Below are 25,749 nucleotides of genomic sequence, written 5' to 3'. Positions count from 1 at the left end.
GCTGTTTATACTACTGCTCTATACCCGATCATTGTGGTAAAAGGGAACTGCAATTTTTGAATGTTTATTTACCAGAGGTCAGTTTGTATTGTTAAATATTGATAGGAATATATTAATGTGTATCTTATTAACAATGCCATGTAGTACATTAGTTTGTAATTAACAAAATTCCTACAATAAAAAAATCAAACAATACATTAACATTATAAATCTACTTGTTAAAGGTATTTTGGGGCAGCCGTGGCCCACTGGTTAGCACTCTGGACTTGTAACCGGAGGGTTGCCGGTTCGAGCCCCGACCAGTGGGCCGCGGCTAAAGTGCCCTTGAGCAAGGCACCTAACCCCTCACTGCTCCCCGAGCGCCGCAGTTGTAGCAGGCAGCTCACTGCGCCGGGATTAGTGTGTGCTTCACCTCACTGTGTGCTGTTTGTGTTTCACTAATTCACCGATTGGGTTAAATGCAGAGACCAAATTTCCCTCACGGGATCAAAAAAGTATATATACTTATACTTATACTTAGTTTGTAATTAACAAAATTCCTACAATAAAAAAATCAAACAATACATTAACATTATAAATCTACTTGTTAAAGGTATCCATACCACCAAATGTGACGGAAAGAGGAGTTTAAGTGGCATATCAAAATGGCAACATAGCTGCATGTCAGACTAGATGGAACTAATGGAATTACATGTATGATTACATATTTTCTGCTAAAGAGTAGGTACATAAATAATGTGATTCCAATTAATCAGCTGGTCTGCAAAACAAAATTACAAAGTAAAGATTCATGTTAGACATCAGTAAGAGTGATGTTGAGGAGTGCTCATCACAGTGTGTGTCTCTCTAAAACAAGCCCTTGTTCTTCTTAAGATTCTGCTGCTTCCAATCGGGCATGGAGTAAAAGTCCATGCGAGCCATGCCCAGGATCAAAGTAAAGTCTTCATTTGAAAGGTATTCCTGCAGTTTCAGAAAGAAATGAACTATTTACAGAGGCTCTAAATTCCATGTCAAAACATACATTTACGTTCTGTTCATTTCTGCATAATTATATTTAAGTTTACATATTTGGCCCGCGAGATAGGATCTAGGGTTCGTCCTGGTGAGTCTTTACCTCCTTTTTCGTGGGATCCACCCCCTCAGGCAGGTCCTCAGCCAGACAGTTAATCAGCTTGTCTGCAGGAAAGGCGGGCCTCGTGGTAGGAACCATGCTAACAGAAGATTCCTTTTTGTTGGTGCTGTTGAAGTTGTTGCTGTTGGTCATCTCCTGAACACACAGGTGAGATCATGCGATTCCAAGTTAGGCTTAAAGATAGTGTAGTGTATCATAAATCTTAACTGAACTGTACAGATGTGGACAATCCACTGTAAGGACGCCACCCACAGGTAGAATTTATAGGTAAACATGTTTTGGAATCGATTAGGAAAACACCTGGAACAAGTGAAAGTCTTATCTTGAACTCACCATTGAAATCTGGATGATGTTAGTTGCGTCTCCGAGCTCAGACTTCAACTGCATATATGACTTTCCATCCTAAACACAAGATTTGAGAATGTGAATACGTCACAGTGTGGTGTATTATGGTGATTCTGTGAAGTCTTTGGCCGTCGTTTTCACAATGGAGCTGTTTTTACTCCTTTAAGTCATTGCCATTTGAACAGTTGATTGTTTTGTTCTAAATGAGCACATACACTCCACTTGTGAGGATCCCAGGCATGGAACCAGCCAGTGAAGGTGGGAGGCTCAAAACCCTGCTTGACCATCAGGATTGGTGTGTTTACATCACGTCCAGCTGGGTGGCTGCGCAGGTATTCTTGAGCAGTGACGACTGCTTCCTGCTTCTCCTTCTCATTGGCACCTTTCCCAATCCACAGGTATATCTGTATGAGAGAGATGTAAACAGCTATGTTTCTACATTCTCTTGAAATAATCAAATTAATGTTATTCATTATCATGGTGGTGCCACACCTGGTAAAATCAAAAGAGGTATCTCACCTGATCCCAGATATCCAGCAGCATGACATCCTCCTCATCCAGGTCATCTTGGTTGAAGTTTGTGATCTCTGTGGCAACAAACGTGCCAGTCTGGGTGGAGCACTCAAAGAGGCGTGGGGTGATGTTGTCGTGCTCCTCCTGTAGTCTAATAAAAGTCACAGGGAATGAGCAGAGGAGGACTACAGAGTGAGATCCATGAGGAGGACACATTAGAACAACGGCTGTACCTCTTACTGCTGGCGTATTGGGATTTCCCTCCAAGGTTCACCCAGAAGTCAGCTGGTTCCTGGCCCTCTGCAATGACAAGCTTTTCCCTTTTGGAGATGATATCCGCCAGAGATTTTCCCATCTCCCTCTCATCCCCACTGCATCCCTGCAATGCACACCAGTCAGATATAGACCCTTTTAACAGCATAAACAAACATGTGCGTTCCCAAAGCATTTCCGGTGGCACATAAATCAACATTGAGCTAATGGTAACGTTGGGACAAAAACATGTTTTAAAGTCGACATTTTGTAGAGCATTAAGCTAAAGCCTGATTCATTTTAATTTCAAAGTATCTGCGTTGGTTTTGAACTTTTCAACTGGATATCCTCTAGGAAAAGATTGAAAGAGTCTACATATGTCAAAGCTGTTGAGTGTTAGATAGATAGATAGATAGATGTCAGGCAATGCGCAAAATATCACAAGCAACTACAACTATTGCATGGCATGTGGGAGCATTGAGCTGAGCCACTAATCTTTGGGCTTATCTTGGTCATGGTATCAAATGATTAAGTTCGATATGGCCAGACTATCAAATGTTAGCTTTAGTTAGACTTTAGACTTTGCTTGTTAAATAATAATAAGGGCACCTTATGTACATCATTCTGCACCATCACATGCCCAAAGCAATTACTCAATAATTAAGTGTGACACTAAATCATTTAGAGATACCTACCTTTCCGCACCACAGATAACAGCATTTCTCAGTCTTGAGCACAAACACATCATTGGAGTTGAGGCTGGACGAGCGAGCTGGCACCTCGATGGCGCTGGTGTTGAACTCGTTGCTGCCGTGAATGTGGAAGAGCCGCACGGCTGGCTTGGCATGAGAGGAGTTTTCTCTGGAACTTCCTTCCTGCGGACAATCAAGCAAAGGTCAGGAGGTGTACACTTCTATTTCCACTGAGCTTGACGCCAACAATGCAACAATACAGTAAGGGGAAAATAGAGCTGTTTGACGTACCTCATACACGACCATCCTGCCCTTGAAAATGGCCATGAGATGCATAGGTTCTTTGCCCATAGGCACTCGCACCTGGACAGGCTCCCCATTGTACTTCTGGTCCAGGGCCACAGCTTGGTATGCACAGGCGGCCAGCTCTGCAGTGCTGGCGTGACGGCCCTGTGACACAACATGCATTGACATTGACAACTTGCAGAAATGCGTGGCACTTCTCTTGCAGTCAGGGAGTCGTACAAGGTGCTTGTGGAATGCATATGAGTGCTACTGACCTGCCACATGTACAGTATGTAGTGCTTTTTGTTGCTGACTTCATATTCGTAGAGGATGAGGTAGCAGTCTCCACCGTAGAAGTGGCCCAGCCACCTTCTGTCCACTGGAACCAGCTCACTATCCTCGATCCTCCATACCTTTGTGCGTATGAGAGAGATATGTGCAATTTGTACACTGGGAAGCAGGCAGAGGTCTTTATTTAAAGTAAGGAATTGAATCAGCTGTCAGTAAGCATGCTGGTGGTCAAATGGTCCTGACCTGTGCTTCACCGGTTCCATCGTCCACCATTTTCTGCTTTGCGGCCAGGTCAGGTCTGGCATGCATGGATGTGGCATCAAATTTGACCTGTTCAACCTTGGCTGCAGCATGCAGAGAATGGCAGAGTTATAATGGGGCTCTTTGATGTATGGCAGATCGACATATGAATATTTTTATATTTGTAATATAAACTGGTCCCATCAAAAGCTGTAGAGTGAAATGAAGTGGTCTGGTCTACCTACCAATTTTCCCAGGGCTGTGTGTTACCCCAAGCCCCGTAGTCTGGTTCTTCACCGTCCACTTCTGGAAAAGCTGTTTGAATATGGCGGACTCGGCCCCATCATTCACGGTCTCGACATAAGTGGACTGAGGGTAGCCTTTAGCCCTCTTGTAGGCCTTGGAGAAGGGAGTAATTGGTTTAAAACCAGTACGAAATGACAGACCATTCGTTTGTTCACACGTTTGCATGTTTTAATTAGCATGTATATCCTTGATTGTACTTCTATAGTCCCTTGACCGTCAGTAGGTGTATTTATTGGTACTGAATTTACGTGCCAGTTAAATACTCACCTCTGCTTTATTCAGAGACTCAGACCTCTCTGTCTTGGAGGCCATCTTCCCTTTCCAGATGAAGATCCTTATCCCACCCTGGTCCAGCAGATAGCAGTCCTGTAGGAAGAGCACTGAATTGTGTTTTTTGTGGTATCACTGCAAATGACTTTTCAGATTCTTCTTCTGTGTTTTATTTTCTATAAATGTTCTTTGGTTTGAGCAGTCAGCCCTACTATTTTTTCACTTCTCTAGCGTATACCATGCATCCTGGTAAGAAAAAGTGTTAGTATACAATAAGGGAAATGAAATGATCAAATGAATAAATGTAATCATTTGTACTCACTGACAAACATCACAAATGAAAGTATGGTCTTAACTCTCAAAGTAGCATGTATGTTTTGTATTCTTTTGTATTCAACCTACACGTAAATGACCATAAAAGGGTTTAGCTGAGAGCCTGCCTTTTGGAATTTGTTTTTATTTTTTAGAAAAGCTTTTTAAAAAATTAAAAAATATTATTGAATATCAATGAGCGTGAGCTAAATAATCTGTCCTTTCTCTAGTCAGTGGTAAGATGGCTTGCTTCCTGTTTAGTATCTTTAGATTTACAGAACAACCTTTTGGAGAACTAAACCCTAAAAGGAAAAAAGCAAGAGACCAGCCAAACCCTTGTGGGTAAAGTCAAGGTCTGCCAGTTCATTTTACTTCTATTCCATGTAATGCAAGCGCCTCATGCTTAATCTATGCACACTATGTAGATACTGTTTTAGACTTGATTTAGATTTAGTGTTATTTAGTATAATTTGTTTTTAGTATATTATCTATCTTCTACTGTCCTTATTGCTTAGTTGTGTTTTTTATATTATATACATGTATTACTTTTTCTGCTGTTAGTGAATGTTGTGTGTGATATCTATCTATCTATCTATCTATCTATCTATCGAATGCACTCTGACACTGTCCAAACAGAACAGAGTTTCAATAGGGTATAGGCATGTACCCATAATTATGTTTAATCAACCTGTAAGGGCAATACCACAGCATGAATGGATATTATTAGTATGTAGGCTGTACTGAAAGTAAGAAGCATGTATTTTAAGGTAGGAGCAGTGTCAACAATGTTTATCCTCTCTTCCGTCCATTGTCCACTGTTCCGTCCACTGAAGTTTATCTTTACTCTTTAATCTCTGTAGTTGGAGCCCAGCCCTCTTCCATGGCACGCACATTTCTGAAAAGACCTCTCAGTTCTCCATTTTTACTTTAAATCTCACCCACATTAATTAGCATCAAATAGAATACACCAGCTACATCAGCTGGCAAGAGGCAAATGTCTCATTTTAACCTGATACACTTAATTGAATCTCAAACATTTCATTGTGTGGTAATAACACAACCATAGCATCTGCATAATTGGCGCAATTCAGCTATTCCTGATGCGTATTAAAAAGTGGTAGCTTACCTCATGCCTTAGCAGGTCCTGTGTCAGGGGTTTCACAGCCACCTCCTGAACCACCAGGTTCCCCTGTGCATCTGAAATGCTGTTGAAAGGTGACAGCCCTGTTGTATTAGAGAGACATCCATATGTAGGTATAGGTCAGTTGAAGAGCTGTATTGAGAGTCAGTACTCACTGAAAGAGCTTGATGCTGGACTTGAGTTTCTCATCCACCACGGTGTCGGGTATGGGGTCTTTGATGTCCCTCCTCTCCCCCAGGACCTGTTTCATGAGTTTCATGGCCTCCTCGGAGGACTTCTCGTCATCTCCATCCACCACAGTAACCTGTGCTCGGCCTCCTCTCTCCCGGTCACGGATGTCCTTGGCCAGATTCACCCCCTGCAAGAACAGCAGTTTGCTTAGAATGAGTGCTCAATAAACCAGTTAATAATATCAGTCTCAGAGGGATGGTTTTGGATGGTTTGAGCAAAGAATGGTGTCCTGCCTTCAGTCTCTCCATATGGTTGCTCTTCGGTCCATTCCACTGAATGATCAGGCTCCCCATGTCCAGCAGGAACACGTCGCCCTTGTTGAAACTGTTCCAGCTTAGGTCCACCTAAGTATCAAACATGACAGATTAGACATATTGGATGGGAGACCTGGAGTGGGATCTATGAGTTTATGCCAGTGGCTTGAAAGACATGCATTTGTGTGGACCACAAGGAGGTGCTAGAAAACATTTTGTTTTGAAAAAAGTTGAACTAGCTGGTTGATGTACTGTGTTTTAAACACGGATGAGGCTGTGTCCCATGAGATACATGAAAGGATGCCGAAGGGCATGGTTGCTTAATCTTCATCTGGTTGATTGGGTTATGCAGTTAGCATGAAATGTTACCCAGCAGTTATCCTGTGGCTTGTGCTCTAGACTGAGAGAGCATAGGGCTGGGCGATATATGTCAATATAAAAGATATATAGATATATTTTAAAATGCGATATGGAATTAGACCATATCGCATATATCTAGTTCAAATTTGCGCCGTGATCCTTGCTCCACGCAAGCCGCTGACCAGAGCTTTCTGCTGCACTGCTCCCTTCTCTGCACTGCTGTGAAACTGCACACTACTTTTCTCATATAAATATATTTATTTCAGAAAAAGATTGGCCTATTTTATTTTATAGGCTATTTTTATTTAACATATTTTTTTTTATTTAAATGTGCACCTTACGGAGCTTTGATTTAAAAAAAGGCACTCCAATTTTATGTTTAGATTTTATTGTTATTTGAGTAGTGAGTTTTCAATAAAACTACTCATATTTGACTGAACATTTCATTTTACAGCTCTAACTTTGCAGAAAAAATATCGGGATATATATCGTATATCGATATTCAACCTAAATATATCGGGATATGACTTTTGGTCCATATCGCCCAGCCCTAAGAGAGCGATCACCTTTCCTGCCACTCATTCGTTTCTCATGTACTGTGATGAAGTCTTAAGGCCTACTGTACAGATGATTTCATTGTGGAAACTTAGAAACAATTTAACTGACCATAGCAGTGTGTGTCAGTGTGGTTTAGCAGGCTGTTTTGGACCTTTTTTGACCCTGGCTGCAATGATTCAGTGTCTCCATGCTCTTGCGAAAGGCGGCTCTCCAAAGCTGGTGGAAATGAACTCGCTTGGAGCTCTCGCTATCAGTGTGTCATCCACTGTGTGTCTTTCTGTTTGTCGCTGGCCTTCTATAAACAGCTTGATGTGTTAGCTGTGTGAGAGGGTGTGACATTCTTACCTCTCCAGCCACAACATTCTTCTTCCCCTTGACATGCAGCAGTCGGCGGATGTTGTACGTGTTAGTCTCAACCTGTTTCAATCCAGACGCCACCCCTCCCTTCTTGTAGCTATTAGGAGTCAGAGGACAGATGGGTTAAGAAATTGCGTATTTTTTTCCCAAAGGATGTGTAGTGTGCTTAACATTTATAGTCTGCCAGTTCTTAGAACAGAAGCAGAAGTAAGCCCCAGTTAGATCTTACCCAACTTCCTCTTCCTTTGGTGTCATAGTATTACTTGTCTGATACACAACATTTTGTAATATTTTCCTAATAAATCAGAAGCCATATCCAATAAATGGGTGCCACTCTGGTGCAACATTGCCCTAAACCGTTGACAGGTGGATGACAGAAGGATGACAGGTGTTTTTTCCATAATGGCGCACTGTGTGCCTGTACACAGAGGCCTACTCACATGATGCCCTGCTTGAAGTATCCTCGAAAGGTGGCGCTCTCGTAGCCCTGCGTCTCGCGGTGCTGCACGGCCACACCTCCCAGGTGGTCGTCCATCAGGGTGGTGTAGATGGCGGCTGCCCCTTGCTCATCCTGAGAGGTGTTCTTGCCCAGCCAGTAATGGATGTCATAGGAGTAAGCCCCGCTGGTCTTATGCGTCTGAGTTGCCATGTAAAGTATGAGATTGGTGGACATTTTTGGATTAATGGATGATCAGTTGTAAAAACACTTGATAATAAGCCTGTATTGAACTTATGGACACTTACATAGAGTATCACATAGCTGTCTCCCTCATAGAAGTGGCCATATGCTTTTGAGGGGAAAGGCACCATCTCCATGTTCTGGTGGGAAAATGTAAAGCACATAAAAGACACATACCTACACGACATACAAATAATTCCACATGTGATGATCTCTTTGTTAACCTTTTCAAATGAGATAGCACATGAAAAATGTCTAAACAAAGGTCTTCACATGAATCCCACATTTTCAGTCATGCTACATGACAGGTGTGATGGCATTAGGCAAGAATGGTTCAGCTCATAGTTCATGCTCTTTTACCTCCACCCTCCATATCTGTAGACCAGGGGTTGTTTTATTGAGGACTTTTGGAATCTGAGATTTGACTTGAACTTGTGGCATGGTGCCAGCTTCAGCTCCTGGGGAATACCTAGATGTGGGAGAAGAAGAGAGATCTTAAGAGAGATAGTCTGGGGAGTTGCTCAACACAGCATACATTTCAGCCCAGGTGATTGGTGTGTGTGGCCCATTAAACAGGGCGCAACGTTATATTCTTCACACCACTCTGTTTCCCTCACAGTGGTCCAATGTCACACCCTTCCAGTATCAAGCACTATGTTTATTGCATAGGATTTTCAACTTTGTGCATGGACCGCCTGTCATTGAGTGCTCACCGGAAAATTACTGACAGCACAGCTCAGTACGCAACTTTGAACTTTCTTGTCTTCATAATGTGTTTTTATTAGCGACATTAATGATCCTCTTTTATTGAGGCCTTTCTCCAAGCCGTCCTGAGGTTGTCAAGTTGACTTATGATCCCCCATTAATAGTGTGTAGTGAGCAATACTGGGTGGATCCCCTCTGTTCAGCACTCCCTGATCGCTTCAACATTCTCACAGAGCAACAGCAAACCACACCACAGGAAGTGAAACAACCTTCACCACTGAATCTTTTTAACAGTTCAAGTTTCCGGACTGGTGAAGGTGTAAACACACATGTATGTATTAAATGGTTCTTGCTGCTGCAAACAGGACATGTGTTTGGTGTGAAATTAGCAAAGGTACAAACATTAACAGCAGTAACAGCAAACACCAAATTGAAGTGTTATGTGCCATTATCTAAATAGGTCTAATTTACATGGCCAGAGATAGTCAAGTGGAAATCCCTTTTAGAACTTCCTGCCTAGCCTCATTTCACATATGTCTTCTCAGCAGTTAAACCTTACTGACCATACCCACTGAAACATTATGGTGCAGTATATATACTAGTAAGATAAATAGTGTTTAACTCTAGTGTCACAGCTTTTTGACTAACCTGTGTTGTCAAACAATAGTGTTTTTAAAGTTCAGTAAATGAATACTGCTGTTCTATTGAAATGAGTGAGTGACTCGTTGGGTGGAAAAGGCTATGCGGTCTAAACTCATCACGGTGGAGCATGTCAATCTCTCTTTAGCATGTGTGATGGAACTTGTGGGAGGACTGAGATAAAATGACCAGTTAACCTCACTGCCACAGCCTTCTTCCCTAAGGGCTGAATGTACTGTTTCATATCCACATCTCTGCCTTACAAACAATGCAATGTTGGTTCATGCACTTTGAATGTCCATTTTTAAAAAGTGCAGTGCAATTGAAGCTGAATTGTTTAAGTTTGCATTCAGATCAGCTTTGACTGATGGCAATTTAGGGCTCAATAAAACAGACTTTGTATATCTCACAGGGAATCATGCATGTTTTATGATTAGCTGGCCATTAATTGTTATTGTTGTGCCATGTTTGCCTTCATTCAAGGGACAGACTTTCCAGCTGTGTTAATAATACCCTTCTGAGCAAATATTACTCAGTTCAAGGAGGCCTCGCCCACATCACGATGTGGCGCCACAGATGATTATTACTGTACACCCCCTCCCCCTACGTTTTTGACATAAAACATGTTAAGCTTTATGTCAGGCAAACATGTTTTTGTTTATGTTGCACTGCTGCTGCTGAGTGATCAGGTGAGTTTGACTCCAGCCATCTGTGAAGCGTCTAGTGACTGTCCTCTCCTCTGAGACTGCCATGCTGTGCCTCCCCTTTTCCTCATTAAGGGCCGTGATGGCAGTCAGATATGGCTACGCTCCCATGACAACATTAGACCTCTGAACTGATGGCGAGAGGGATATGAGGATGTTGTTCTGACAAGTGAAATGAGAGGCTGTCTTTTCCCTCAACATTAGGAAACATGTACTGGTAGTATGAGTACATTGTCAATGACAATGCAGTGACAAAGGTTTGCTTTAAGTGTTATATGTAGATGTATTATATATCTCTCTTCACTGATCTCATCACACAGTTGATTTGTGGGTTTGCCCATAATAAAATAAACTTTTTATGAGCGTCCTTATCAAGCTTATCAATGCATGATCAAACTGCTGTTCAGAGGTCTGTGGATATTGTAATCTATCTATGGCATAGTCTCTTTGAGGGGCTCTGTAAGAAACAAAGTATTCCTAAAACAATTACAAAACCAAACACAACTCTCACTGTGCCACAGAGATATGCTATGTGTGAATTACACATAACATAAGAATTAGCATGAGAACTATATATGGTTTCTGTATGATACATAAAAATGGGCAGCTGAACCTTATCTCCTTATCTAGTTTATAATCGAGAGTGCCCATAATTGTGAGAGAAATTGGCAGAACAAGCAGGACAGTGTACCCAGCTATTACGTAACTGTGGCCTGGCATGGCCTTGAGCGATAATTTACTTCACAGTTTGAATGGCAAGGCCCCCTCCCTTCTCCTCTCCTCCATGCACCTCCAACAGGTCTGCTGCCTCCCCTGCTGGGAAACCCTGTCTCTTCTCACTGACATCTGTTTGCTCTGTGTCCCAGAATCGCTTTGCGGCTGGTTAATACTACTGACACGTTAACGCATATGTAAAAAAAGCTTCAGTTGCTGTTACTGTCGTACAGTTGTTCATTTTCACCTTTTCATTTCAACCAGGCAACTAACCTAATTTTTAGAAGAGTATGCATTTGTCTGTCATCATATTTAAGCCCTGGTAGACATGAGATGTATATCATTGTGAAGCACTACAAATTGAGTGAGTATGAACCTAAAATCCATTAAAAAAAACGTTAACATATGGTTCTCTAGACAACTCAAACAAGACCTGCTCCTGACCACACCCTGAGGATGGACTTGGACAGTGTTATATCTGTCCCTTTCATATGCTACTACAGTAGGTTTATGATGCCACTCATGACACCGAATTTCCACTAAAATAATTTCTGAATTTAGATGAAAATGGACCCAGTCCATTATGGAATAAAAGGACATAGCATGGTTAACATTTTTGCAGCAGTGTCATCTCTCACATCCCTACTCTGTACATTCCTGACCCATCTCTTATACGCTCATGGATCAATTTGCCACACAGTGTCTCTATTTTAACCCCCAGAGATGCTAGAAAAGGTGTGCTCAGCAGAGTGGCACTCACCTGTGGCGCGGAGAGTGGTGGAGAGAGGTGTGGGAAGAGACGTCGCAGCATCGAAACAGGCAGTTGCAGAGTGTCCGCAGCTCTCCCTTGCCTCTTTACAACCCGTGAACTTTGCCTCTTGCCCTCCCCACTCATAAAACGCATCGCTCCCCCATATATGGCAAGCGCTGGAGATCTGCATACAGGTGTGTGCCATTCATAGCTGGCCTCTGCTAAGAGCTCGGCCCCCACGTCTGTGTCTGCGTCGCTGGCAGGCTGGAGCCCAATTGGTGCGTTAGCCTTGTTTGCTTTCTTGATCTCACCTGGGATAGGTGTTTACCCAAGGGCCAGGCTTCTTTGTTAGTGCAGTGAAGTTTAAATGCAGGCCTGATTTGCTCTGCGTGCAATTACCGCAGACTGAGAATGAAATATTGGTGCAGAGCCAGAGAGCTTTGTTATTCGATCCTATGGCTAATTTCAGTCCTAATGCGTTTATTTAAGAACAGAGAGCTTGCTGCTGTGTGTGTGTGTGTGTGTGTGTGTGTGTGTGTATGTGTGTGTCTGCCCGCTTGTCCCTGAGTGTTAAATCCTCTGTGATCTTCAGCTTATGGGATCTCGGCTAGATCTCCTGACAGAAAGCCAAAATCTCTTGTGGAATGTGCAATGATTAAGTCTGTCTTATTCTGCCCCATAACTTAGATAGAAATTACATTATGTTCCCATGTACACACAGTGAACATATCATGCATGAGCCTTGCTCAACCACCGCTCGTGTGAATACGACAGAAAATCAAAGAGTGACCAAAACATCAACTGCAAATGTGACTTGCAGTAAGACACCCTACTGACCTTGAGTTTCTGTTGTCTTATTGATTTATTAGTAATCAGGAGGGCCCACCTTACCCAACATTTACTGGCAAAGGCACAAACAACACTTTAAGAATTCCTTTGGGCACAGAGACTAGGTCAGCATTGCCCACAGCCAAATGAACCATCAAATGTGAGCTCAGAGTTGTTTGTGGTTGCTGTTGGTCTAATCTTGGCGACATTAAAGGAAGGTCATGGGAAATTGCTCATGAGGAATGACTCATAAGCTCATGAGGACTTCATGATTAGTTCAGTGGCCCTAGTGATCGATCCCCCCCCAGACCTGCTTTAGCACTCGGCAGTTCTTAAAATCCACAAACATCAAGCTATAACAAGACTACTTCAAAGAAAAGGTCTGCACAGCCCAAATTCCAGTAGTAAGATTTTCACATACCTGATTCTTGGACTCCACGGCAGGGCAATGTCAAGTTCTCTGCAGCCCTTTCTTCCTCACACTTTGTGAGTGAACTTCAGTCCCTACACCTCCCCTTCCCTCCCCATGCTCACACTTATTAACCACACTCAGATTGGAACGGCCAGGAGACAGGGAAGGAGTGAGAAAGGGAAAGAAAGAGTGTATGAGCAAAAAAGAGAATATAAGAATGAGGGAGAGGGGGTATCCCAGGGCTCAGTTCCACTAAGCAGTGGTCACTGGGTGTTTACGGTGCTCTGTGGCCCTGGCTTACATAATGCTGAAGTGGACTCATTTCCGCGTGGTTGTTAGTTCAGCTCTGCGGCTCTCCTTTTGTTAGTGTGCCGTGAAGTGTACCCCTCACACACTCTGAACAAGCACCTTACTGTCCACTGTGTTTGTCGCTAGAAACATCCAACATCTTTTCATTTTCTTTTTTTCACAAATGTATAAATGAAGAAAATTCAAATTCATCCTCCAAACACATTTATTCAGATTGGGCTTCAGGACACAATTGTTTTCAGCCTTAGCAGTTTACATGCACCATATACACACAATTTCATGTTTTCATTGATTTTAAAAATATACCACATTTACTACTCATCATGACCATAATAAAATCAACAAAAATGACAACCACACTGAGATTATTCTTGGTTCAGTTCAAAATTCATTCAACAGCAACTCATTCCTGAACTCTTGACACAATGTACATAAATTACTTGTCTTCATAACCTCTTTGAATTGTGTTTTCAAATTTGACACCATATCACCAACATATTTAAATATACACACTTTTACAAAACTATATTAAAGAATAAACAGATTTTGTTTTGCTAAAATATTTTTTCATAATATACATATAACAATTTCCTGATTCCATAAAGCACTATCTGTCTCTGCACTAAGACATAATAAAAGAATAAAAACTATATAGCCAGAGTGTCCCTTGATATATGTCCAGTGAACCACCTATATGTTACATTGGCAAATTGCATACAACAGCAGTGTCTGTACACATGTGCATACTCACTACACACTTTAACAGACATATAAGCAGTCACATTCTTTTTATACACAGTGGTAAAGTACCTATGTTTGAGCTCACTCTCCAGAAAATGTAGGATTTGTCACTGTAGTTGTTGCCTCCTTAAATAAGGGATTGTCAGCCTTTGAACACACACAAAAAAATTAGATGGATTAGCAGTTAGACATAATAATGTATTGGGGCAACATTGACTTTTGAACTTAGAGGAGCACACCAACTTTTGATTATATTAGCTTATTTGCCATCTACCATGGACTATACATACCATTCTCTTCTCTGTGAGTGCAATAACCCAGTCTGATACTGTTAACCTAGCTTAGCATAATTCACTGGAAGTGGGTTAGCTCTATTAGCGTATAGCTAGCCTATAGATAAAATGTAGGCCTAGCTATAGGCTAAGTGGTCTAACCCAAATAGCCTAAGCTAATTTCCCAAGAAGTTGGTGTGTTCCTGTGATGTCATACTTACATTGCTCCATTTGCTTTTCTTCTTCTCATTCTCAAACTTCTTCCATTCTTTTAAGTCTTTTGCATACAGCAGAGCCTTAATGATGAGCAGAATCAGGAGTCCAATGAGGGCCACTCCAGCAACAGACCCAGCTACAATGGCAGGGATGGGTGGTGGTTCGGGGCACCCTAGAATCACAGGCAATAAAGAATTAGAGTTCCGGAAAAATACAATTTATCTCAATTCTAAATAAACTGAAGCAAGAAGCCTTACTTCTTTCCTTAAGTATCTCAACAAAATAGTTGTTCATTCCTTCCATTTCCTTCATGGTGAAGTCAAGCCAGCAATTTAGGGAGTCTTTTACTTCACACTTCTTGGCCTGTGTGTTGAATGATAGTCTTTCCACCATGACGTGCTTCAGGTGCTTGCAGGCAGTGGTGCAGTTTTTGTCGTATGGACCACCACCAAAGCCAAGGCACTCAATACAATTCCTGCGAAATGGAGAAACAACATATCTTAACGCTAACCAAAGAAAACTCAACGTCAGCAGAAGTATTGGCATGACGGTGGTTTCCATGGGAGTGTGTAGGAGTAGAGCTGGGAGTGTCTCTTACGCCGACTGCTGACACGGCGGCGTGCAAGCCTGACATTCCAGGCAGAAGGGTGGTTGGTAGCCTCCTTTGCACTTGCAGATGTCACATTGGCATTCCCCACGGCCATTGCAGATGCTGCCGCCAGTTCGGCACCCTGCGTCTGACACTTTGCAGTGGCAGGCATCGCCATCGTAACCACTGTGGCACTTGCATGTCCCGCATCTACAGTCACCATGACCTGGAGCACAAAAGAAAATTAGCAAACTATGAAAAAGTTGCAAATGACACTAAATTACTAGCCTGATAGCCAGAACTTAACCTCTGATGAAGGACCTTTAAAGGGACACCAGGCAACGTTTTCGTGTTAATTAATCATCTTCGTAAGTTGGTATATGGTTAAATGACTCATTACAGGGCGAATGAAGACTCCGCCCCTACTGCCTGTAAGAAGAATATCCCACTTGCAAGTTCGCTGTATCCTACCCGCCGACCGAAGCAGGATCAGTTTACATCCTGCATACAGCACAGAGGCAGGCTAACGAAACTCTAGCGATTGTTGCAAACGTGTGTATAATGGCAGAGCCAGTGAAGAAGCAGCGAAAACCCTTGACGGAAGATGCAAAGAAAATTGGGCAGCCGTGGCCCACTGGTTAGCACTCTGGACTTGTAACCGGAGGGTTGCCGGTTCGAGCCCCGACCAGTGGGCCGCGGCTGAAGTGCCCTTGAGCAAGGCACCTAACCCCTCACTGCTCCCCGAGCGCCGCCGTTGAAGCAGGCAGCTCACTGTGCCGGGATTAGTGTGTGCTTCACCTCACTGTGTGTTCACTGTGTGCTGTTTGTGTTTCACTAATTCACTGATTGGGTTAAATGCAGTGACCAAATTTCCCTCACAGGATCAAAAAAGTATATATACTTATACTATACTTATACTAATAAAAGGAAAAAAGCTTCAGACCGAGCGAGGGGGAGTTTCGTAGAGAAAAAGCATCAAGCTTGCCTGGTGTCCCTTTAATGGTCCTCAAATGTTGTGGGTGGGGGTTATATTGGGGCTGGCTTCCAGGCCACTAAATTACATCAACATAAAAATAACTCTGAATGTACTTCACTGACTGTTCATACCCTGATACTTCTGCTACTACAAACACTATTGAGAACAATGGTAATGATACATACAGCAATGCATAGTAAGGCTAGAACAGCGTCGATAGTTTTAGTGATAGTATGTTTAAACGTTGTTATTGGATCATACCTGAACACTCCTTGTTGTTGTGCATCTGGCAGCCCTCATCGACACACTCACAGTATTTTTTATAGTAAGGGTTCCCATTCTGGCTTTTGTGGCACTGACACTCTCCACAGACACAGTCCCCACGACCCCCACACTCAGTGCTGTTGTCGCCCCGGCACAGTTGCCTCAAGTCTGCATCATTCCTGTCCCCCTGTTTGCATTTGCACTTCTGGCCTGTATAACCCTTATTACATCTAGGGAAGCCAGAGAAGATAAGAGATCACTCACTTACGGTCATAAGTAATAATGGCTCAGTCCTGCAAAGTAGGCGAAGAAGGTATAAGTGCGAGAAATCGAAAAAAAGACTTGTTGCTCTCATACTTGCATGTTCCACATTTCACCTCTCCTTGAGAATTACAGAGTGGATCATTGGGAAACGGAGGGTCATCACATTCACATTCACAGCGGGTTGAAATGGTCACCTTCATTTTTTCAGTGAAGCCCCTTGGGCCGACATAGAAGGAAACGTTGTTCATGCATTCATGTGCTGTCACTTCAACAAAGAATTGAACCTAAACAGATAATTAAAAGAAATGGGACATTAGACATTTTTGAAAATTAATATGGTAGAGGTTGTTAAACATTGTAGGCCCTATCTCAGCAATCTAAAAATGGTCATTGGAGAATGGCTTAGGGGTTTGTCCAGTCCCCATTGGGGGTGGTTTTGTTATCAAACATTATCAAATGTCGGGCCCCTGGTGCAAAGTGTTTTGGGCATAACATCCTTTAAACCAATGAAAATGACATCTGTCATTCCCTTTAACAGCAAGGAGCGCAACTTCAAACAGCGCATCGGTATTTTGATAGTCAGCAGCGCATTTGAAGGAATCTAACTGTATGGTACAGGTATTCCACTAAACCAATGACTGTGTTCGAATGACATTTTAATGTGGGTCTGGCTCGCCAGGCTAATAGGCTACTGGAAGACACTAAAGATAATTAGTTCATGTAGCTGTACTGTTCCAAAATGTACCAGCAATGTAGGTAGGTAGTATAGCCTACAGGAATAAAATATTTCCAGTAACAGCCCTGTTTATTTTGTGTTGTTTCAGTTGTCCTACAGTGATAACTGGTAAATTACATTAATGTCTAAGACAATCTGGGTAATTTAACTCTTTACACTTAGGCTTCAGTAATTTTTGGTGCTGCTGTCAATTGTAGCCCATTGAATAATTTGAAATGATACTTTGAATTCAAGCAGAAACTCTTCTTTAATAATTGCTTGTTAGCCTACTTCAATATGGAGATCATATGCTCCATGCCTACCTCTGATCAGTCAAAGAGATAACCAATGAGGCCTACATCACTTTCAGTGCTCCATGACAGCTGAAAATATATGCTTAAGGGTAATGCAAAGATTTTGTATTTAATTAGGTGTGCCCGACCGATTTGAGGGCCGCTTGGGCCAAATATGCCAGGGCCGATTTTTGGTCCCAGTACGCCCCTGGTGATAACAATACGCTTTGTGCTGAGTTTTAGATCGCCAAAAAGAGCCCTGTGTCTATGAAGGTTCATTTAAACATCCAGGTGATGGTATTTCTTTTAAAAAGTTTATAAAATAAACTATATTAAAGTTTTTCCAAAAGTAATCCCTACCCACTTCCCCTCGATTACTGAGTGAACTCGGGTGGGAAGCTCCCTCGCAGCTAAATGAAGTTCCCTTGATTAGTGAGGTATAGGGTTATAATACCGCACTCAGCTTTGGGACGAACTTCACTCTCCCTAGAGGAAGCTGGTTATCACAGAACTATCGATTTGCTTACATGCGTTGCCTACTTATTTACAAGACTTGGAATACTCTCCCAATGGACCTCAGAAATATACCAGCCCTAACTGCTTTTAAATCCAGGCTTAACACATACTTTTTCCATCTGGATATGAATCAGCTGCTGCTGATCGTGAAGCTGGGTCAATATTATTGTCATGTCTGTTTGTAAATACTGAATGTTTGTCTTTGTTTGGTATGTTTCTCTTTTCTTTTCTTTTTTTTACTGTGTGAAGCACTTTGGTCTTAAACATGCTATATAAATTAAATGTACTTCATCTTGAAGTAGACCTTTCCTAGTCATAATGTACATCATGATGTATTTGCATTGGTGGATTCTTATGTGTGTGTGTGTGGTTTGCTGGGTGCTTTGTGGGATGGATACCTCTTGGCCAAGCTTCACGTTATCACAGATACCCTCGTCGCCTGGATTGTTTCCCTCTGGACAATTTGAGGTGTATGTGACTGTGACCTTGTCTGGCAGTACATCATGGGTCACAATAACTTTAGAGGAGAGTTTCTGTTGAGAAATTAAGAATACTAATTATCTTGAAAGCCACTGATTGGATGGGGAGAATCTGAATTACTCTTAGCATATATTTTTTCATAGCATAGCATAGCATAGCACATACAGTAGGCAACTGATTACAGTTATGTTTTAGAACAAAACTAATTTATGACATAAAAGCATTTACTATTTGCTTATTTAATCAAAGGAAAAATATCAAGATGAATTAATAAAGTCTTACATCATAGGCATTCTCGATTAGTTGCACCACATTCGATGAATCATCAGTCAATTCTCCCACCACAGACTTTGGGATCAATTTGCTCAGGTCCTGGGAAAAGATGTGTGGGAAACATGTATTAGCCTTATTGTCTATAGCTGAACAACAGAACAACAGAACTTATACTAGACCATTGCTTACATCATACACTCCTTTCACAGAGCTTGTGACCGCAAAAATAGGCTGAATGTTTTTCTTCTGTAAGGTCCTTGCAATTTGACCAACAGATGGATAGTCCTGAAGATGGAGACCACAATAATGGGGAAGAAACATTTTTGTTATACATCTTAATTTCTATATTACACCAAACACAGTAATGATTTTACCGCCTAGGACTCGAGTTCACAAGTTGTCAAAGGAACAATGCGCACCCATGGGGTTTTCAATGAAAAAACTGGTGTGGTCAAGCGCATAATCAAACATTGCTATTTTAAAGGAATTATCCAGAGTAAAATGCACTTTAGATCAATTTACGGATGATTGGGAGTACATACGTTGAGTTGACATCCAAATCATGTCATTCGGATGTGTTTTGAGAAAGTTTGATGTTACCGTTTTTAGTCAAAACTTGTTAGCCTGAAAGTGATGTGGGCATGTCATTTCGCCGCTACAAAACGCTATTTTTTATACCTCTTCTACAGTTCCAAACAACATTACATTTACGTGGTAGTGAGTAGAGGGTCCCTAAAGCTTAAAAAAAAAAAAAAAAAAAGGCGACAAAATTGTGCATTTCCAGAGCGTGTTACTCCACACTCAGCAATCGTCTCAAAACACATCCGAATGACATGATTTGGATGTCAACTCAACATATGTACTCCCAATCATCCGTAAATTGATCTAAAGTGCATTTTACTCCGGATAATTCCTTTAAGGTCACTGAAAATGGTAATGCCACTGACCAAAAAAAACGTGGTCTAAAGTGAAAGGCACATGTAAGCTATCTAAAGGGTGTGCTGTCACGAAAAGTAACAATTGGCGAGACAGCAACAACTCCCAATACGGTGGATGTGCTTAGGATTTATATTCAGTCATTCGAATATTATTGGAGTAAGTTTTTTTAGGCTATGTTTTCGATTGTAACCCCTTGTCAGTCAAAAGTGAAAGTATAAATAACTAAATGTAAGACTTTGTTTTGTCATTGCCTACGAGTTCAAGTACAAGACGAGTGCAGATGCATGTGCTTGTCACACACACGTTTTAATAAAGTAATCTTTAGTGGAATCCTGGTATTGCATACGCAGTCTCGCCTGCAAGCAGATTCCGGGCTGTTTTTTGCACCCTGGCGCATGGTGTAAAACTCGTCCCCCCCCGCGCGAAGTTTAATTCCTTATTTTGCACATTTATTTTTTAAACAATGCGCCCAGGGGTGTGGCAATTAACAACTTAGGGAGTGGCCTGGCGCATTGTCTAAAAATCGCTATTGTACACCTGGTCAGAAGTCTATGGTGAGTTTTTTATATGTTATTTTAAGAGCGCATTGTCAACAGTCATATTGGCGGGTGCACAACGCACCATCCTTCTATCATGAACGCACACCAGCGCACATCCATGCAAAACATTACAAATTGCACTATTGCAATGGGAAACATAATTAGAATAAAGATATTACAAAATACTGTACATCTCATGATGAGTAGTTATTCACCATCATTTGCAAATTGGTAATGACGGTTAAAAGTGATTAGGGGAGAGGCGACACGTATGGAGCACAGCTGAAGACGCACTGTCAAGAGATATAAGCAACTCCTCTCCTCTTCAGGATACATGTTGTTTTATTGAGTCATTTGAACAATATTAGGGTAAGTGTTGCTTTTTCCAGCCTATGTTTTCGATGGTAACCCATTGTCAGTCAATAGTGAAAGTAACTTACTGCATATAACTGTCTTGTCGTTGACTGACACACCATGGTGAAGTTAGTTTCACTTTGCCAATGAGTTCAAATAATAGACGAGTGCAAATGTGTGAAGGCTATGCTAGGTTTTAGTAAAGCACGGTTTAGTGGAATGACTATTCCATATGGTCTTGCAAGCAGCCTCCTTCAAATGCGGCGTTGACTGTCAAGAGCATACCGATGCATTCTTTGACATCGCGCCTTAAAGGGAATGACAGACGTCATTCTCATTGGTTTAAATGATGTTACGCCCCAAACACACCCCCATGACTGATTAAGAAACCTAGGAACACCTTGTTGCGCCATGCGCTCGACGTTTGATAACGAAAACACTCCCAATGTGGACTGGACATCCTACTAAATTTGAATACGCTTTTGACAAGTGACGAGGCGCTTTTGACTGTCATGATAGGGCCCTCCTTCTGAAGGGATGTGCTCACTCTTTATCAAAATACCAACACACTGTTTGGTTTTGCACTCCTTGCTCTTAAAGGAAATGGCAGGTGTCACTCTCATTGGTTTAATGGATGTTACACCTAAAACACACCCATGACTAATTAAGAAACATAAGACCAATCCTTTTGAACAATGCACCTGCCGTCTGATCACTAAATTACGCCGTGAAAATAGCATAGCTTAGGGGTTTGTCCAGTCCGCATTGGGGGTGGTTTTGTTATGAAACATCGGGCGCCTGGCGCAAAAAGGCGGTTCTTTCTTTAATCAGTCGTGGGTGTGTTTTGGGCACAACATCTTTTAAACCAATGAAAATGACATCTGTCTTTCCCTTTAACAGCAAGGAGCGCAACTTTAAACAGCGCATCGGTATTTTGATAGTCAGTGGCGCATTTGAACGAATCTAACTGTATGGTACAGGTATTCCACTAAACCAATGACTGTGTTCGAATGACTGAATAAAAAACCTAAGGACATTTATCCTGCAGAGGACTTGCTGCTTACATCTCGTGATCGCGTGTCTTCAGCTGTGCTTCATGCGCCTTTCGCTATAGACCAGGTTTTTCTTGGTCAGTGGCGTAATGCTTTTTAGGTAGTGTAAGATAGCGATTTTTAGATAATGCGCCAGACCACTAGCCTGGACTCGACACGCCCTAAATGTGCTTAACCCAAGTTTAGACCATGCATTTCAGACCGTCAAGACAGAGCCCCTTAATCTACTGTGCAAATCTATAAAATGAACACAAATTGTTCAAGTCACTGCAATTACTTTAGTTTATCATACCAGTAAATTGCTTTTGCTGTACATGTTCTGGGTCAAGTGGCATAATTCATCATTTGGTTCCAGAATAGCGGCCAGTTTCCCATCACCAGCCATATGGAATCCAGCATCGGTGGCTAGAACTAGCAAACGAGTGGCATTTCCCCAGCCAATGTCTCTCTAGGAATTAAACAAAAGTTGGTTAATAAATAATAATATAGATCATGTTTCACATTTTGCCTAGATGTTCTACTTTGCACATTTAGACAAAGGCCTTTATGTTAAGCACTGAAACTGAGGGACACCTCTTCACCAATAAAAACATAAAACATGAACATGTTAAAAAGTCATGCTTAGCATTTTTGAAGCTTTTTGAAACTTTTTCCAGCATCCTACCTCGCACATGGCAGCCTGCATGATGGCGTCCAGACTTCCTTCAGGAGTGTCGAGATTTCCAGAAATGTCCTGCTTAGATACCTCTTCATTGAATGATTTGTAGTTATTTGTCAGGTCGAGAACATGTTTGAAACCAAATGGTGGTTGACAAGCCACCGTCTCCTTTTCATTCGTTGGGCAAGGATTCTTAAGTTTTTCTTTGTTAGTGTTTGTAAACGGCAGGACTGTCTTGTCAACAAATGAGCCAAAACCTTTGGTGTAAGAACAAATTCGTGGATCAGTTTAGTTATTTGCTTAGTTAGTCACAACATATAGTTTGGATGGTATAAATTGCGTTACCAATTCTTGCTTTGTCATTGCCACCGGTTATTTTTTGTAGGACTGCCACTAAATCTTTTCCCAGAGTTTTTAATAGTTTCAGGTCATCCACCATGGAGTAAGAGAGATCCATTAAGTAGTAGAGATCCACTGGATAGCCCTCTGCTCTTTTAAACTTGAGTGTAATCTTTTCTGGAAGGCCTTAAAAAGATGGAAGATGGGTTTAGAAACTTGTGGATTATTTCTGCATGCAGATATAATTAAGGCATCGGCAGTTTAATGCATCCACTGAAACTGGTGATATTTTGGTATTTTAAAACTCTGTATTGCACAAATAGCACTGCCCATCAGAACTTATATATCTTATATATGTGAGGAAAAAAATTACCAGGGCGAAGTTCCAGTTTAATCTCTTGAGGCTCGATCTGGACTGCGTCGGTGGTTGAAGTAGGGCCAGACAGTGGTTTTTGTTTAATGTTTTTTTTGGAGTTTTGTGGAGAGATAATGTCAGTCTCCTTGCAGCCTTTTTCCATTAGCTTTGCCTTGGTTTCACAGCGCTCAGCATCAGATTCGCCTTGGTTTGTGAAGTTCTGTTGTTGGATAAATAGGAAAGACCGTTGTGAACTAAATTGTGAACTAAAAAACAAAAAAAAATCTAAATTAACTGTCGATGGAAAACTGCTCTCTGTGGATCTATGTGAACAGTGGGAGGCAAAAAAAGAAGCCTACCAAGCACTAATTCACACATTAGAGCTTTCATAGAATCAACCCTTGTGAATATCTTACCACAGATTTGCACCAAGAGCAGAATGCTCCAGATTTGATACAGTCATTACAGGAGTGGACGGCTCCCTTCTCACAGGTTTGCTCAAGCCAGACTATATGGAGAGAAATAGTTAAAGAAGTTGAACTTGGAAAATATGATCTACACCTGCATTATAATCAAATAGTTTCTTGTACACTTCACAATACTGTGAAAAATAGTTATCAAAGAGATTTCATTGACATTTACTTTTGTCGAACAGTTCATTGGTTACATTGTTGTCTGTAAACTCACCATTTGTTGTTATTGATAGCAGAATGAGGACTTGAAGACGCACAGGCGCGGCCATTTTCTGAGGGAAGAAAGAGATAATGTGCATATCACCAAAGCCAAAGATATGATGCAGCTGTACCGTAAGACCACTAATGGGATTGTTTAATCTAAGATTGCATGCTCATTGCTCATGTAAGACTAAACAGCCCTCAGTTTTGGTCAAATATTACTTTGCCAGAGAAAGTTACAAATGAAATCAGTTGCATATTGTATACCATCACTTTTCTGTGCTAACTGTTTAGATCTAGAGTTTAACAGTAACCATTTACCAGAAACAAATTGATGGAATGATAATTTTTGTGTTGCCACATTTTGCTGGGAGGCGTGACACCGAACTTAACCATAAATGGCTATGCCTTCATGTGTGTGTGTGACGTTTGATTGCCTCATAGGATCTGTTTTTAGAGAAGTATTTAAACGCCTCTACTTTCTAGATGAAGGCAGCATAGCATGTAACAATACATAATAATGAGTTAAATATCATTTTGCCATGAAAAGGAGTACAAAGATGTATGTTAACCAGCAATTCTCTTAATACTACACTGACATTGTAATGTTGCTCACAACATGCAATAAACATACTTTTCTTAAAAAAAAAACTGTAGATTAGTATCATATAACCACTCAGTCTCTGTTGGGACTAAGACTAGCGTTGAGGTTATTTTACTACTTATTCTACTTTACTCATTTTGTAAAATAGGCATACAAACCTAACAAACACCTACATTTATAAGATACGAGGTATAAGAGTTTCTTCATGCGTTATGAGTCGACCCACTAATTAGCTAAAGCATGGTATTCTGAGTATTGTATTTTGTGAATATCCTTGAAGATTTAGGTTATTAACACACCCCTTGATTGCTCTTCTATATACTCTGTGCCTATAGAAGAGCTGATGGTAGACATTTTCTTAGCTGTTTCATCTTCAAACCAGTTCTGAACTTAGTGGAAACACTTTCAAAACAGCCATGTAACAGGAAGTCATCTTTCGTGTTCTAGAAAGTATTTCTATGTCTAGTTATCTTTGTCATATTGTTTTCATTCGCTATAGGGAATGTATTTCTATGATGACCTGCCCTAAAAACAACTAACCCTCTCAATATTACAAACTTTACAGATGCTGATTCTACACTGCTGAAAACACACCATTTTATAAAATGTTATAAAGTTTTAAATCCCCAGCAGAACTGAAAAGATAAATATGAGCTATGTTCTGTGTACTCACCACTTTAGATGTACAGCTGTTCACAATAAACTCAATAGTGTGCTGGAACTGTGCACTCGCTCACTTCCACATACTAACATGACCACATTTACAGGAAGGAAGAGTGGCAGAAAGGAGGAACTTAACTGCTGGTTTGCAGTCAAAGAATATGGAGACATGATATCTAGAACTGTTTACCTAAATGTCTAATGCAGACAGAATACTGTCTGGATTGAGATATGGTGACGAGAGACAACTATTCCCCGAAGTGATGGGGCTGTGAATGATTTATTATGTAAGGAATAATGTATAGAACGCCGGTCATTATCTGGAAATAGGTCCGTTTCCAGGGGTCTTGTTCCGCCCTGAAGGGACCTAGTTCCCGATAATGACCAGCGTTCTATAGGCTACATTATCCTGCTTATTAGGCCTACACGGCTACTTGCCAAAACGGAATAATAAAATCCCCACGATATGACTCCTACATAGCCTAGGCTATAGCCTATTTGTTACCGTTTCATCGTGGCTTTTGCTGAGAAACAAATAGTTCGTAACAACACACACTGAACTTGAACCAAACATTCTTTAGAACACAGCTGAGCAACCGTCTGCTTTCACTTTTGAATGAAGTTCCAGTACTTGTGGAGTGATATGAAAGACGTGACTTAGAAGCACAAAACCCATTTTCCTTGGCAGCGGTCTGT

The 25,749-nt window shown here is 41.4% G+C and overlaps 2 protein-coding genes across 3 annotated transcripts; both read right to left on the bottom strand.

Moving 5' to 3' along the window:
- Positions 1 to 509: 509 nt before the first annotated feature.
- Positions 510 to 13,084, bottom strand: vil1 (villin 1). 2 transcript variants are annotated; one of them, XM_042084427.1, is made up of 20 exons: positions 12,981 to 13,084; positions 8,579 to 8,687; positions 8,284 to 8,358; positions 7,980 to 8,176; positions 7,528 to 7,636; positions 6,244 to 6,354; positions 5,935 to 6,137; positions 5,765 to 5,843; positions 4,324 to 4,422; positions 3,996 to 4,149; positions 3,754 to 3,854; positions 3,495 to 3,632; positions 3,226 to 3,384; positions 2,938 to 3,117; positions 2,224 to 2,369; positions 1,997 to 2,141; positions 1,693 to 1,881; positions 1,466 to 1,534; positions 1,115 to 1,267; positions 510 to 960 (listed from the first exon to the last, which is right to left on the bottom strand). In XM_042084427.1, the coding sequence occupies exons 2-20, from the start codon at positions 8,657 to 8,659 to the stop codon at positions 847 to 849; spliced, it is 2,502 nt and encodes an 833-aa protein (XP_041940361.1). In that variant the 5' UTR covers positions 8,660 to 8,687; positions 12,981 to 13,084; the 3' UTR covers positions 510 to 846. The 2 variants fall into 2 exon arrangements, with proteins under 2 accessions (XP_041940361.1, XP_041940360.1); XM_042084426.1 differs by lacking the exon at positions 12,981 to 13,084 and adding an exon at positions 11,741 to 11,982.
- A 383-nt stretch (positions 13,085 to 13,467) lies between these two features.
- On the bottom strand, positions 13,468 to 25,247 carry LOC121703951 (integrin beta-2-like). Its single transcript, XM_042084428.1, has 16 exons — positions 25,067 to 25,247; positions 23,803 to 23,860; positions 23,532 to 23,623; positions 23,134 to 23,335; positions 22,767 to 22,946; positions 22,428 to 22,678; positions 22,056 to 22,211; positions 19,069 to 19,164; positions 18,889 to 18,978; positions 18,525 to 18,659; positions 16,696 to 16,886; positions 16,336 to 16,568; positions 15,108 to 15,324; positions 14,767 to 14,984; positions 14,515 to 14,681; positions 13,468 to 14,168 (listed from the first exon to the last, which is right to left on the bottom strand). The coding sequence occupies exons 2-16, from the start codon at positions 23,855 to 23,857 to the stop codon at positions 14,103 to 14,105; spliced, it is 2,349 nt and encodes a 782-aa protein (XP_041940362.1). The 5' UTR covers positions 23,858 to 23,860; positions 25,067 to 25,247; the 3' UTR covers positions 13,468 to 14,102.
- Between the last annotated feature and the right edge of the window lie 502 nt (positions 25,248 to 25,749).

Source organism: Alosa sapidissima, chromosome 2 (assembly GCF_018492685.1).
Source record: "Alosa sapidissima isolate fAloSap1 chromosome 2, fAloSap1.pri, whole genome shotgun sequence".
Taxonomy (NCBI): domain Eukaryota; kingdom Metazoa; phylum Chordata; class Actinopteri; order Clupeiformes; family Clupeidae; genus Alosa; species Alosa sapidissima.
This window is presented reverse-complemented; position numbering and strand designations above follow the sequence as displayed.

Coding starts and splice junctions, on each gene's coding strand:
- LOC121703951 (XM_042084428.1), bottom strand. CDS start 23,857: ATGGCCGCGCCTGTGCGTCTTCAAGTCCTCATTCTGCTATCAATAACA. Junction 23,336..23,531: donor GCTCTTGGTGCAAATCTGTG/GTAAGATATTCA, acceptor ATCCAACAACAG/AACTTCACAAACCAAGGCGA. Junction 19,165..22,055: donor ACAGCAAAAGCAATTTACTG/GTATGATAAACT, acceptor CTCCATCTTCAG/GACTATCCATCTGTTGGTCA.
- vil1 (XM_042084427.1), bottom strand. CDS start 8,659: ATGCCACAAGTTCAAGTCAAATCTCAGATTCCAAAAGTCCTCAATAAA. Junction 6,355..7,527: donor AGAATGTTGTGGCTGGAGAG/GTAAGAATGTCA, acceptor TTTGATACTTAG/GTGGACCTAAGCTGGAACAG. Junction 2,370..2,937: donor GTTATCTGTGGTGCGGAAAG/GTAGGTATCTCT, acceptor TGTGCATTGCAG/GGATGCAGTGGGGATGAGAG.